Here is a 13,327-nt window from a genome sequence, read left to right as displayed (position 1 = left end):
AGACTTTCCAACCCGCCTGGACACGTTCCTGTGGGGCTGCCCTGGGTGACCCTGCTCTGGCAGGGGGTGGCACTGGGGGATCTCCAGAGGTCGTGTGCTCTGCTTTGGAGGGCAGGCAGCCCCTGAGAGCGTGTTACGTGGTGCTGGAGGTGTTGGGAATCCCTCTGCCCTCACCGCAGAGCCGTAAGGAACATATCGCACTGCCAGAAATGAGAGCTTTTGCTCAAGCTTTGCGTCTGAGCAGGCGGGAAGAGGAGCGTTGGGAATATGAGCTTAACGGTGTTTGTGTCCTGTTCAATGCTGCCTCGGACGCTAACAACCCGGCTCCAGACTCGCTCACTGGGGAGGACTCTCTGCTTGACTGTTCTCTGCTTTCTAACCCTGCCGCTGACCTCGTGGACGAGTTTGCTCCTGTAGCTTTCGCAGCTCAACCTCACAAAGGTAAAAACCGCCCCTTTGCCTCTAACACTTCATCGCTCCTGGGACTTGGGTTTGTCTGTTGGGGAGCGAAGCCGGCACAGCGTTACGTGAGCGGATGCTCTGCCCTGTGTTCTGGTGATGTTTAGGTTTTGGATTTGGTTTTCTTTTTTTATTCCCTCAAACCATTGTTTTGTTTTCTTCCCAAACCGATAAAACTTGGAATGCACGTTGAAGTACTAAGGGAAAAATAGAGATAAAAGTATTCAGCTTGACTGTAAAGCCAAAGTTTGTCGAGACAGGTGGCGTCTTCGGTGAAAGAGGGAAAATGCAGAAGGGATATGGGAGCCTGAAAGGGCTTTTGTGTGCAACCCTGCTGAAGGCTTGTAAGTGGACACAGTCCTGTTTTCCTTTTCGCACGTGGGATTTAAGACCTGCTTTTATGCTCCATTATTAATTCTGAACAGAAGCCTGATAATCATCTCTACCGGTGTCACGGGGTTTTGAAACGAAAGGATTTTTTTTAATTTTGGTCAGAGTTAGCAGCCGAGGTGAGTGAGCTCTGTCAGATCTAGAGAACATTTTCCTTTTTGGGAGTCATCAGGAGAAGGTTCCCGAGTCCAACTGCAGTGTCGCAGCAAATATGAATGAAAGTGCAGGATCTGACTGAGGTTTGGAATGGTTTCACAGTAACACAGAAACGCAGAGCAGGAGGAGAGCAGCAGAGCACGTGGGGTAATTCCCAAGAGCCGCAGATCAGCCCTGGCGGCTCATCGGCGTTTGAGCTGGAGTGGAAATGCTGCGCAGTGGTGGCAGTTCTGGCCTCTTCCCTCTGCCAAGCAAGAGTAGAGGACCTGGGGGAGCTGGGTCCCAACTCGGGCGGCGTTTTTGGTGATAGAAATCCAGGTGGCAGGGCAGGACCTCTGTGGTATTTATTGCCTCGGATAGAGAGGCCCCGAGCACGAACACGAACCACTGGGTGCGCTGTGACGCTGAGTTCTGCTCAGCTCCTCTGGTGAGCATCCCTACAGCAACAGCAGGTGATCTGTCCTCGGAGGGATTGCCGTCAAAACAGCCCCCTAATCGATTTCGACGCTTGACGGCTCTTCAAAATGAGTTTGTGTTTTTTCGTAGAGCTTTTGGGTTTAAACAAGCAGCCGCTCTAACTGCTCGCTGCTGTAATACACTCTCTGTGCCGCTTTATTTGGAGGTAACGCCTTGAAATGTGCTTGAACAGTTTCCGCTTCGTGTCTGGAGCGTAGCGAAGCCAGAACGTTGCTGGTGTGACTTAATGAGCAAATGAATTAACAGGCTCCTGCGCAGCTTCTCCCAGGCTGCCCCGCTGTTCCCTCCGGCACAAGGAAGGCTCGCGTTGGACGAGGAAAATGAGACTCGTGGCAGGGAAGAGAAATAGGAAAATCTTCCCCAGACTCCTCTGTGGCTTCTTTATCAAGCCCTGCTTTTAGAGCTCCAGGTGTGATCGTTAACTGTACATCTCAATCTTTTTTTTTGCTTGCTGTTTCTCTGGCGTTGGGGATGTGAAGCACCTCTGGGGCAGGTGCTGCTGTCCCTGGGTGTGATCGCCCCGGGGGAACCAGGAGGATGGGAAAAAGCAGCCGTGGTCTCAGCAGCAAGGTGGTCCCTGGTGGAGCAGTGCTCCCGCAGCAGGTTCCGGTGCAGCAAACTCCAGAGCTCTGAGCAGCTGTACGTGTGCGTGCGGTGAAATTGGGTTCTTGCAAAGGCTCTCGGGCAGTTTGAGAAGAGCCGCAGATAAAAAACTCCAGGGACAGAGCGAGGACAACAGGAGATGTTCTGTTGTTACGGTTTTGACGCTTTACCGGCTACTTTCCTGTAGAGTTTGTGCCTTTATTTTCTGAGCCTGATCCTCTAGAGGACGGGGTGTTGCCACGAGTGCTTTCTTGCATCATCTCGCCCCAAACCTGGTAGCGTCTTTAGGCAAAGAGCTTTTAGTCTTTATAGGAGTCAAACAAGGATGTTCCTGTTCCTTGGAAACCATCGACTTGTGTGTGTCCGTGCGAAGCTTTCACAAAAATTCCGTGTAGTAACTGAGGCCCAATTTTGGGAAGGTATTATAGGTATTACAGGTGTCTAAAGTAACGAGTAGATACGTCAGATGCACAGCAGAGGTGTTGGAAGTCCCTAAAGGCACGGAATTGCCTGATAAGGCAGATAAATGCTTCCCCTCCTGTGGAGGTTGTTGGAAGTGCCTCCCACCAAGCGTCTGTCTCCTGTTGACGTGGTTTGAAATCAAGGGAATTACGTGCCCGAACGGCTCCAGGCACCTTGACAAAACGTCCCTGTTGGTATCTAGTTCTGCCTTCAGACATTTGAACTCCTGGGAAACCTCACTTCACGTGGGCGCTTCTTGTTTTGTCGCTGTAGGGGAAGGCTCGGGGGTCTGACTCCGGCAGCTGGCAGGGATTCCTTCTGGGCCTGTGGTGGCGTTTGGTTTTGTTTCGGTTTGGTTTTATTTCCCCCAGCCCTTTACTTCTCCCTGTGCGAGAAAGGTGATGGCTGCAGAGCCAGATCGCGCCCTCCAACTGTCCCAACACCTGATGGCGCAGAAACCGTCAGTCCTTGGGTGCTCGAGCCTCAGGCTTTTACCGCAGCTCAGACTGGCCACGTTTTGTTTGGGTTCTCATGACTTCGCTTGCTTTTTCTTTCTTTTTTTTTCCCCCCTTCCACTTTTGTATTTAATTGGCTTTCTTACTTCTTGCCTTCTTTACCAAAGACTTAACCAACTTGATTTCGTCTTTTAATTGAAACGCTTGCTTCTAAACCCTGTCTCTGAAAACGTGAAGATGTTCTAACACTTCTCAGCGATTCTAACCAGCCTTCTCTGCTCTTTGCTTCTTTACCTCTGTTTCTCCTTTATGCTGCAGAAGATACTAACCTGATATCAGGCTTTGATGCTCCTGAGGGCTCTGAGAAAGTGACAGAAGATGAGTTTGACCCAATTCCAGTGTTGATATCCAAAAATTCACAAGGTAAGCCAGGAGGTGGGCGTGAAAAAGGGAAGGAAAAAAAGGAAAACGGTGAACGCGAATTAGCTGTGGGGCAGCACACGTGGAGTAGGATTTAGTGAGCTTAGTCTTTCTCCAGTTTCCATTGGCCTTGAAATTTCTCTGGGTTCTCTGTCTGTGAGAAGATGTCATGTCCCAAAAAAGATAGCAGATCCCATGAAGTAAGCTCCTCCAGCCTGCCAGGCCGGGCACACGCAGCGACGTGGCTCAATAAGCCATTGAACGGTCTTTCTGAGTGGTCAAGCCAGTGAAAGGTCGGTCCTTTGACCCTTAAATCAGCTTGGCCTGAGGTGCGAGAAAGGGAGATGATGAAAATCCTTCATAACTCTCAACCTCCCGCTGAAATTGAGCTGGTTTGGTTTTTTTTCCCCTTCACTTTGACTCGTGTCTTTCAAAGGTGCCCGTGGGAAGCTCCGTAGATGGTCCCCACCTCCTTTGAAAAGCTTTGAGCAGTCGGAGGCCGTAGGACAGATAGGGACAGTTTGTCCTTGTCACCCGGGTCCCGTTAACATGATCTTTACAGACACTTTCCGCCTTACCTAGGGATAAGCCTGAGCAGCAGCAGCAGCAGCACTGTTTGCTTAAAAGAAATACTAGTGCTTCAAAGAAATAAATACCAGTGCTGCGTTTTGGAGCTCTTGCAGGGCTGGTGTTTGCAGGTTGGTCAGTCAGACCGGTCTCCTCTCTGCAGCCCAGCTGTTGAAAAGTTTCAATTCCAGCATTCAATACGCTGGCGGAGGTTTTAAAAACATACTCCAGGGCTCCCTTATTTTATTTTTTCCTCCTTTTTTTTTCTTTGGTTTGATGGTAGAACTTTCTTGACTCCCCCTTTTGTTTGCAGCGTTACCCGCCCTGCATCTAACTCTTAATTCCCAGAGGCTGACGCTCATTAGGAAAAGTTCTCAGACATTAGGAACTCGGCTCCTGCTGCAAGTCAGAGGAGATTTCTAGAGTAAAGAGGAGCATCTGCCCTTCTGAATCCTAGTCCCAGCTGTAGAAAGCCACGGGGCAGCTCAGGTCTGCTTGAAGTAGCCGGCAACGCAAAGATGCTCTTAGAACAGCGACTCGTTTTCAGGATTTACAAGTTTGAGCGGCCCTTTCTGTAGGCTCTGGGGGTTCTGGTCGTTGCCTCTGTAGATCCTTTAGTAAGGACACAGATCTGCAGCTTGGATGTAAACCTTGGGGGGAGAAAAAAAAGAAATGGTTTGTAGAGAACGTTGGGTGCCACAAGGTTGGTTTTTTCTGCACAAATGTAGGTTGGGCGAGTGGGGAGAGGGTGGCAGAGCGAGCCAGGGGCTGCCGCTGGCGTGGAGCGAGGGGTGCGAAGAGCTCAGGCAGATTTTCTGTTTTGCTCTGACTTTTTTTTCTTGCTTGCTTGCTCTTGAACATCTGAAACTGTCGTGTGTGTGTGTGTCCTGTTCAATACTGAATTCCTATCTCTCACACTTCCAGGTGGGCATTCTAGAAACAACAGTGGAAGCTCTGAGTCCAGTCTTCCCAACATAGCCAGGTCTTTGCTGCTGGTGGATCAGCTCATAGACCTGTAGCAGTGACACAGTAGCAGACGCAGTTTCTGTAACGTACCTAATCCTCCGTTTTCGTTTCCAGAAGAGTTACCTTCAGTTGTGGTTCTTTTGGGCTTTTTTTATTTATTTGTTTCATTTTTATTTCTTTTTTTTTTGTTTTTTTCCTTAATTGGAAGAAAAACCAATCTGCCGACGGGAGCCAGTCACCCGCCTTTCTCCCTGTCCTCCCCTGCCCTGGGGAAGATTTCTCTCTCAGTTCTCTAAAGCTGCTAAAAAAACCCAAACAACAACCCGTGGTGGTTCCTTCTGCCCCGTCTCTAATCGCCCACGTCTTAGCCGCCCCGCTGAGATGTCTGTGTGGCACCACGAAAAGCCCGGCTGTAAACGAAATAGATAATTGTAGCTGCTGTATGACCCCACCTACAACAGACTCCTTTCTCCTTAGAGTAGCGCCGGAGCCGCTTTGGTGGTTTTTTTGGGGGGGGTTGGTTTTTGCTCCTGTTTCCGGGTCACCAGGCGGGAGGAAGGGGCTGGATGACGTGGGTAGGGACGTCCCTCTCCTGCGGGGTACGGGGTTAGGAGAGCCGACGGTTCTAAGCGGGCAGGATGGGCTTCAGAGGAGGAGAAAGCGCCGAGTTCCTCTGCGGTAGCCTTGCCCGGTCCCTCTGGTGAGGAAGAGAGTTTTTCTGGACTGCCCCCAGCTCGTGGTTTGCTGTGTAATGATCCTGCTTGGGAACAAACTTGCGCTTTCCATGGGGGAGGGAGAAAAATAAAGGAAAAAAAATTAAAACAAAAAATCAACGAAAAGAAAAAGAGAGAAAAAAACCCCAAAACCGCTCGTTAAAAGCTGCAAAAATGACCCTCAGTGAAATATAACGAGGTTTTGAACCAAATCCATGTGTGGCCATGACGAGCATTTTGTTCACCTGGGTTTTGGCCAAAAAGGGCATTGTGGCAGCAGCAGATGTATTTTCTGTGACTTCTTTTCTGTGTTTGACTAGAAGGAAAAAAAAAAAAAAAAGAAAAAAAAAGAAAGAGTATCCCCCCAACCTGCTGTAAATCGTGTATGAAACCAATCGTCCTGCGGTTGTTCGTCTATTTTTAATCCTGGTTTTGGTCGAGCATCTGGTATCTGTCCTGGGTTCCCCGTTTTCTCTTGTAACCGCATCTAGTGCAAGCGAGTTCAGTGCGGAACCATTCGTCCCGGCAGACAAAGCTCCCCGTGGACTTTCTGCCACTCCTCGGGCTCTGCGCACCCGGCACGCACTTGCTTCAGACGGTTCGAAATAAGTGCTGCTACGCCTCGGTGGGTTCTCCCTTCTTTCTTTTTCCCTTCCCACGCTTAGTTCGTCGACTAGCTGGATACGCTGCCCTCGTTTCCGTTGGCTCACGGTCACGGGATTTTGTATCTTGTGTTTGAAAGCTCTTTCTGAACGGAAGGACTCTTCCTCTGTAGTGGAACAACTCCTAGCTTCCTGCTACCCTTGTGTACGTGTATGTAGCTGTAGTAGTAAAAGTGCAGTTTCCCATGTGCGAAAGTACGAACGACTGTCCCGTGTATGTACCGACCTCTCGCCGAGAAGGGAAGAAATCAAAGCTCGTGACTCCTCCTTTCCGATCTCCAGCCCCCCCTTTTCCGACACTTAGTTTAACCAATTCTGTAAATAGCCCTCCCATCGGTTTGTGTCTGCTCTACATTACTCTTCTTTTAAAACCTACACTTAATAATAAAAGTATTGCTTAAGTGTGTCGTATCATTACATGTGTATACTGCACTTTCCAAGAGAAGCTTTACATGAGAAACTATGGAAATGACCTTAGTTAAAATTGTGGATAGAACTTTATTATTTTTTTGTTTTATATTCCTAAAGCACAGGCAAGCTGGACTGGAAAAACATGAAGACGCTATAGATAGAAAGTTATTGTATAGTCAGATACCGAGATTATATGAAAAGAGAATGGATTTTAAAAAGTAACCATCTACTGTATATTAGAAACAAAGATTTCTGTGAATTAAAAGTACTTTTAAAGAATGTTTAAGATTTTAAATCTAATGGCGCTTGTTCAAGGGTTCTGGAAAAAAAATTATAAATGCACTGGGTTGTTAATAATGCTATTAAATAAGCAGATGTGAATGTTTATTTTATGGCTTTTTCAAGTAGCTGTTCATGGAGCTGGGTGGGAAGCACCAGGCAGTGGAAGTGCACATTGCGAGAGGTGTCTGTTCTCTAGACCTCGCCCGTCAGAAAATCCTCGGCACGCGTCTGAGGAGTGAGTGGAAAGCGCGAGAGGGATGAAGTGAGCGGTTCTTGGCGATTCATTCCGAGCTCTCCCGAAACCGTGGCCGTCCTACGGGCGTCAGGTTCGTGTTGGTGCGTTGCTCAGAAGTGCAAGGGGTTGTGGAAAAGCTGCTGCTGTGAAGGAGCAAATTGAACTTTGAGGCCGTGTCCCCACGGGAGACGTTTGGTCCCCGGCGCTCCCCAAACGGCGTCAGAAGGATTCCCTCTGAGAGCCGTGCTTGGAGTGGTGGGCGCTGTGCGTGTCCCTTTTTAAGAGTGACAGGGTCAGGTGGTGTTCGAAACCAGAGCGGGACTGAGCTCCTGGTGGTGTTCTTGGTGTTAACTGTTTCCATGGATCCTCCCGGCAGGATACAACGAACGCAACCACAGTTCCATGGAACAAGTCGACGTTGTGCTTTGGATTCAAGAATAAACTGGGTTTGGGGTGGCGAGACATTCGAAGGAATAGTCGGAACTCTGGTGTCACGTCTTGGGTTTCGAACTTTGGAGATCTCCCCCGTTCCTCTTTTAGCCCAGTGAGCACAAGCGTTGTACCCGCAACTGGGAGATCAGCAAACCTGGGCGGTCCCTGACAGCACCGGCTGGGGTGGGAGCGTCTGTCCCCAAAGCAGCAGGAGCTGGGGCTGCCCTGGGCTGGGGCTGCGGGCACTGCGCAGCCCGCTGGAGAGTCTGAGCTGGGCGGGAGAGTCTTGGCGCTGGGGGCTTGCCCTCTGACAGCGCCGTTCCCGCAAGCTAATGGCAGCTCAAGTGAGTCCCGAGTGTTTTTTAGAGGGGGCTTCTCGTCAAGGCGTGATGATGACGTGCTTCAGCCTGACAGCTCGCAGCACATTGCTCCTGGTGAGTTTCCAAAACCACCTTATGTAGAAATTGATTGAAAAAAAAAAGAAAAATGTTATTACAATGGAAGCTCAGATACGATTTGGGCCAAAACCAGAGTTCAGCAAGTTTTGGTGTGTCCAAGCAAACGTAAAATGTGGAGCGTGGGGGCCTCCGAGTACGGAAATGTCAGCGAGCGCATCGCTGCAGTAGCGTCTGATTCGTGCGCGGCTGCGTGGAGTTACCTTCTTTTTAGTCGATATGTTCCCAAGTTTGGGAGCTCGTCGGAGCTGGGGGGTGCCTGGGGTGGCCCAGGAGGAAGCAGGAATATGAAGGGGCTGGGGGAGCGCTCTGAGGGCTGAGGCTTTATCCACCAATCGGTCACCGGTGCTGGGGTGCGCTGAGTTTCCGTGGTGGTGTGTGGGCGCTAAAACTGCATCATCGCTCCCGGGGGAAATGCAGATGGAAAGAAAAAAAAGATTTTCTTTGCCTTTATTTTCTGTTCCTGTGTAGTCTATTTCCGTAACTGCAAAGCTGCGCTCCAGGGACAGCCGTGCCTACGCGTGGCAGAGCGTGTGCGCGGCGACGGGTCTCGCTGTTCCTCGGAGGGAGCGGGGGGTGCTCGGCCGGGGTTGGTTTAAGGGCGTCGCTGATGGGTGAGACCCGCAGGAGGGAGTTTAACCCCCTAGAAAGCCACCTTATATTTTTCTCAGACACTCCCAGACTGCAGCTTCAAAACGTGTCACGGGCGCGACGCGTGGCTCGTGGGCGGAAACCCGGGCGATGCCGCTGGTCTCCGGTTGAGTCCCTCTTGTTCGTGAGCGTGTGGGGCCGGAGGGTGTCACATCTGCCCCGTCTCGATGGTGCAAATGAGCTACGAGCGTGCCCAAACTGGAACGTGAAATCCCTTCTCTCCGGAACCGAAGATCTGCTCCCGGATCCGCCGCTGGGCAGTCACTTTGGGCAGAAACGCTGGATTCTGCTGTGGAGCGGCACTGCCGACCGTTGGCGTCGCGCTTTGACACCTCCTGGCCGAAGCGCCGTGTGGGCGCGGTTCCGTGTCGGTGCTGTGTGACGATGCTGCTTCGAGGGATCGGAATACAAGGAAAAACTCTCACTGTCAAGAACAAAGGGAAGAAGTCTTTTGACTCTTTTTAAATGCCCGACTAATCATCTTACGTACCAGTAGTTGTGCTCATTTTTAGCTGCCTGTTACTCTGTGGTGAGACCTTCCTGAAGGGAGTTTTTTGGTTTTTTTGTGTTTAGGGTCTGGGAATGCCTCGCTCTCGCCTGACGTTCTCCTTTTGGGCTCCGCTCCAGCAGTGAGATCATCATCCTGGTGACTGCTCTGCCTCCCTGCAGCAGGAACAGTGAATCTGTTGCAGCTTTCCTGTCAGTTCCTTCAGTCCTTTGCCACATCCGTGCACAGTTTCTCTTAAAAGACGGAGCTCAGGGGTAAATGGTCTTTTTTTTTGAGGTTACTAGCTACAGGGTGTATTCCTGGGGTGCCGAGCGGTAAGTCTTGATGTTACTGAGGCTCTCCCTGCAGAAAGGGAGCCACGATATAGTTTAGGAATCGTTTCTTTGGTACGTGTATCAGTCGCCGGAATAAAAAATGGTGCAGGGATGTTGTACAGAGTAAACCTTCTGCTATAAATTGGAGCATCTGGAAGGATTCTGTGCTGCGAGGCTGGCAGCTGTTGGGAGCGTGCATGTGTTAATGGACAGCGTGAGGGATGCTGCGCTGGGCAGTGACGCAGAGATCTCGGGAGGGCAGAGCAGGAGAGGACAAAAGAGGCAGCTGCCCCCACAGAACCGGGGCTGGGGGTGCTGTGTGCGCTGATGCAAGCGAGCCGTCTGCCTGCCTCTTTTCCTGCCCCTCGCACAGAGTGTGAAAGGGAGCCCGGGCGTCCCGGAGAAGGGGCAGGGCTTCGAACAAAAAGGCGCTGTCTTGGTTCCAGGAGTTTTGTCCTTTACCCTCCCGCTGTTACCAGCTCACGGAGTGACCTTTCCTGTAACACAGAACAAAACCTCCGCGCCTTTTCCTGTGAAACCGTCCCTCAAGCGCTTTGGTCTGTGACCTCAGAGCTGCCAGAGCACCCGTGGGCGCCGGCTGACTCCAGTTCTCTCGTGCCTCTGACCCGCTTGTCTGCCAAGCCCGTGGCTATGGCTGGCAGGGGAACACACGACCCTGTCTCGTTAGCGCTCACCTGACCTTTACACAAAGGAGTTGGGGTTTTTTTTTTTGTTTGATTGCACTTTTCCGTGTCTGAGCATAGCTCAGGCCTTTTTTCAATGTATGGGATTAACGACTGTGAGAGGAGGGGTGTCTGCACCGCTGCCTAGTGAGACGTGCGCCCGCATGTCAGCTGAAGTAGAACGCTGGCGTGACGTCGCCTTCAGCGTTGTGATGCTGCCGTAGCTCCTCCTGGGACTGTCCCTTCGCTTTTCTGCTGAAGGAAACAAACCGAGGGAACCCAAGAACGTGGAAGCCCGAGATGGGTTCCCGTGGGACAGTGTCTGAAGGCAGCCCTTCCTCCTTCAGAGTGCACGCGGCAGCGCGGGCGGTGCTCCTCTTGTCAGAAAATCCCTGAACCTCTCGGGTAACCTGCTGCGTTTTGCTGTCGCTGTGCCCATGGTTGGGGTTTAAGTTATTGGGGCCCTTCCCTTCTCGCTGTATTGGGCTGAGACTGGCTCCTACCACTCCCTCACAGAGTGATTCACAACTCCGGTACCGGCCTTAGCAAGGGAAGGAGCTGCTTCCAAGCATTCAGTGTCCTTCTCATGGTGGGCAGAGAGAGCAAGAAAGTATTGGAAAAAGTAATTTTTCTGAAAATCGAGGGTTCTGCCTGCCATACAGTTCCTCCGAGTTCAGCGACAAGCGCTGCTCCTGTCCTAAGCAAACAGGTTTTTCTCTTTATCCTAAATGCCATCGCTTACGTGATTGCGGACACCTCCTGGTGCCGGTAACCCTTTCAAAAGAAAATCGAGATGTGATGACTTGCTCATGCTGTTCTTGTGAAAAGCGGACCGTTGCTTTGCATTGCCGTAGTGTTTGCCGTGATAAATGCCTTCTTCCTTCCCTGGTTTTCCCGTGCGCGTTATTTCGATGACGCCCGGCTCACTCAGAGGCGCTCGTGTGATGGGGCACTGCTCTCGCTCTGCTTCAGCCCGCGCTCTCAAAATCTCACAATAATACCTGATAATAATACCAAGCTCCTGGAAGAAAACCGCACTGTAGCTGTGCTGTTCCTGTAATCTGAGATTAACATCTAAGGTTGAACCTTGCTGCCAACATAGGCTTCAGGAAAGATGGATCGTGTTTTTCTAGAGTAATGTTCACATACCTACACTGTCTTTACTCAGCAGTGCGACGTATCTAAGGTGATAGTTTCCCAATAAATGCTGGTTTTGATGCTTAATGAACGACTGACGTGTCTTTAATTGTGAGGGGGCGCTGGGTAGGACCTCACTTGACAATCGCTCAGCAGATACCAACCCACCCCCTTCCCCTCCTCGTCCTTCCTGCGATTCGTACTGCTCAGTTTTCACGTGCCTTTTTCCTGTCCTCTCGCTAACATGAGTCCAGTGGCAGACTCCTAACGGGCAAATAGTTCTCCGAAGGTAAGATATCTTCTGTTCTGTCTGTGTGAGTCGTAAGGCAAACCCGGCCCCACCTTGGGCTCTCGTTAGCTGGAGAAGAGCGGAGCAGCGAGCCTCTCCCCACACCGTCTCGTTACGCTAACGCAGAAGCAAACCGGAGCGTGGTGTTAGATGCCTGATTCGACGTTGTGGCATGGAGTCTTTAAAACCATTTGTCTCGCAGTGGTTTAAAACGATGCTGCTATAGTTACGGGGATTCGTTAAAAGCTATAGGTCGACCCCATTCTTGGAAGGGGGTGTGTGATTTTGGCAGGTTTTAGGGCATCCCCAGCTGTTTTCCATGCCCGAGTGTAATTCCACGTATCTGTGGGATGGCTCACAGAAACAGAGGCTCCGCCAAGCCACACGTCTGCTCGTAGGGCAGCCGACAGCGACGACGCAGAAACGAACGACAGAACCGGTCTGTTTGCTGGAGCTCCACTCTAGCAGCACCGTTCCGAAGTGAAGGCCTCTCTGATGGCGGTCGCCGTCGTGAGTGGCAGAGAAAAACTTGTGGAACAGTGCTGAGAGTGCTGGGTGTGCCCATTCATGTGTCCAACATCTTCCATCTCTTCCTGAAAACTGGTGCTTGTGGTGTCCCCGAGCTGTGAGGCAGCGCCGAGCCGTGTGTCGGGCTGTGTGTGTCATCAATACTTGCCCTGGCATTTTTTTTTTCTTTCCCTTTGATTTGCCTTCCCTCTCCTTCCCATTTTCCGTGTGCGATTGTGGTTTAAGTCTGAGCGGCATGACTTTTCTTGTGTCCTAAGTACCTTACGTTCTTGTTTATGACCAGGGAGATGGAACGTGTCGAATAACATCCTTCTCTTGTGTTTTTAGGTCTGCCGAGGGATCCCGCCCTGTTCCCAGTCGCAGCTCTTGAACTCTGTAAAGGACCTTCTGGCAGTGACGGACTCGCCCTGTACAAGGGTCCGTCTGAGATGTCGGAGGTGAAGACGCATCACAACTCGGAGCCGGATTACCTAACGAGAGATGGGCCTTCAAGCAACAGCTCCTTCTACAGCAGCGAAGGAGAGGGGACGGACCACGAGGGAGATATTTTGGATTGCAGCGGGTCCAGGCCTTTACTGATGGATTCGGAAGAGGAGGAGGAAAGCTGCAAATTGTGCACGGGGTTCCTGCAGTCCGTGCCCAGGGAGAGGCGCGAGGCCTCCAAGGAAGATCCCCACAACCAATCTTCCCAGAGCAGAGCGGGCGAGGCGCCGTTCCCTGCCTTCCAGTCGCACACCGGGGAGGTTTTTAACGAGCCAGATGTTTTTGCCACGGCTCCTTTCCGAAGCTCGAGAAAAGTGCCGGATGAGGTGGATGTCTTTACCAAAGCTCCTTTTATCTCCAAGGGCAATAGACACCCGGAAGAAGCAGATGTGTTTCTGAGAGCACCTTTCACTAAAAAGAAAAGTGTGGAGGAGCTGACTTCCCACAGTACGTCGAAGGAACCGTTCGCACCACCCGCCTTCCTGAGCCAGGGAGGCGACGTCCAACCCAGAGCCAACCCGCTGTTCCCAAGCCTGGATTCGGCGACGCGCGGCTCCGCGGCCCCGGCCAGGCCTCAGTATCCTTCTGC

At 51.3% G+C, this 13,327-nt stretch overlaps 1 protein-coding gene across 1 annotated transcript in view; it reads left to right on the top strand.

The window, feature by feature from the left end:
* The window catches only part of LOC104272609 (uncharacterized protein FLJ45252-like), a gene marked incomplete at both ends in the record, with an annotated part of 15,882 nt that overhangs the window by 2,192 nt on the left and 363 nt on the right, over window positions 1-13,327 (top strand). Inside the window, 3 exons of the mRNA XM_009867654.1 lie at window positions 331-441; window positions 3,321-3,425; window positions 12,583-13,325. Of these exons, the coding sequence (XP_009865956.1) occupies window positions 331-441; window positions 3,321-3,425; window positions 12,583-13,325 (959 nt within the window). The remainder of the gene's footprint in view (window positions 1-330; window positions 442-3,320; window positions 3,426-12,582; window positions 13,326-13,327) is intronic.

This window comes from Apaloderma vittatum, unplaced genomic scaffold (genome assembly GCF_000703405.1).
Source record: "Apaloderma vittatum isolate BGI_N311 unplaced genomic scaffold, ASM70340v1 scaffold27684, whole genome shotgun sequence".
Classification (NCBI taxonomy): domain Eukaryota; kingdom Metazoa; phylum Chordata; class Aves; order Trogoniformes; family Trogonidae; genus Apaloderma; species Apaloderma vittatum.
The sequence above is the reverse complement of the archived record's forward strand: the minus strand, read 5'-3'. Positions and strand labels throughout refer to the sequence as shown.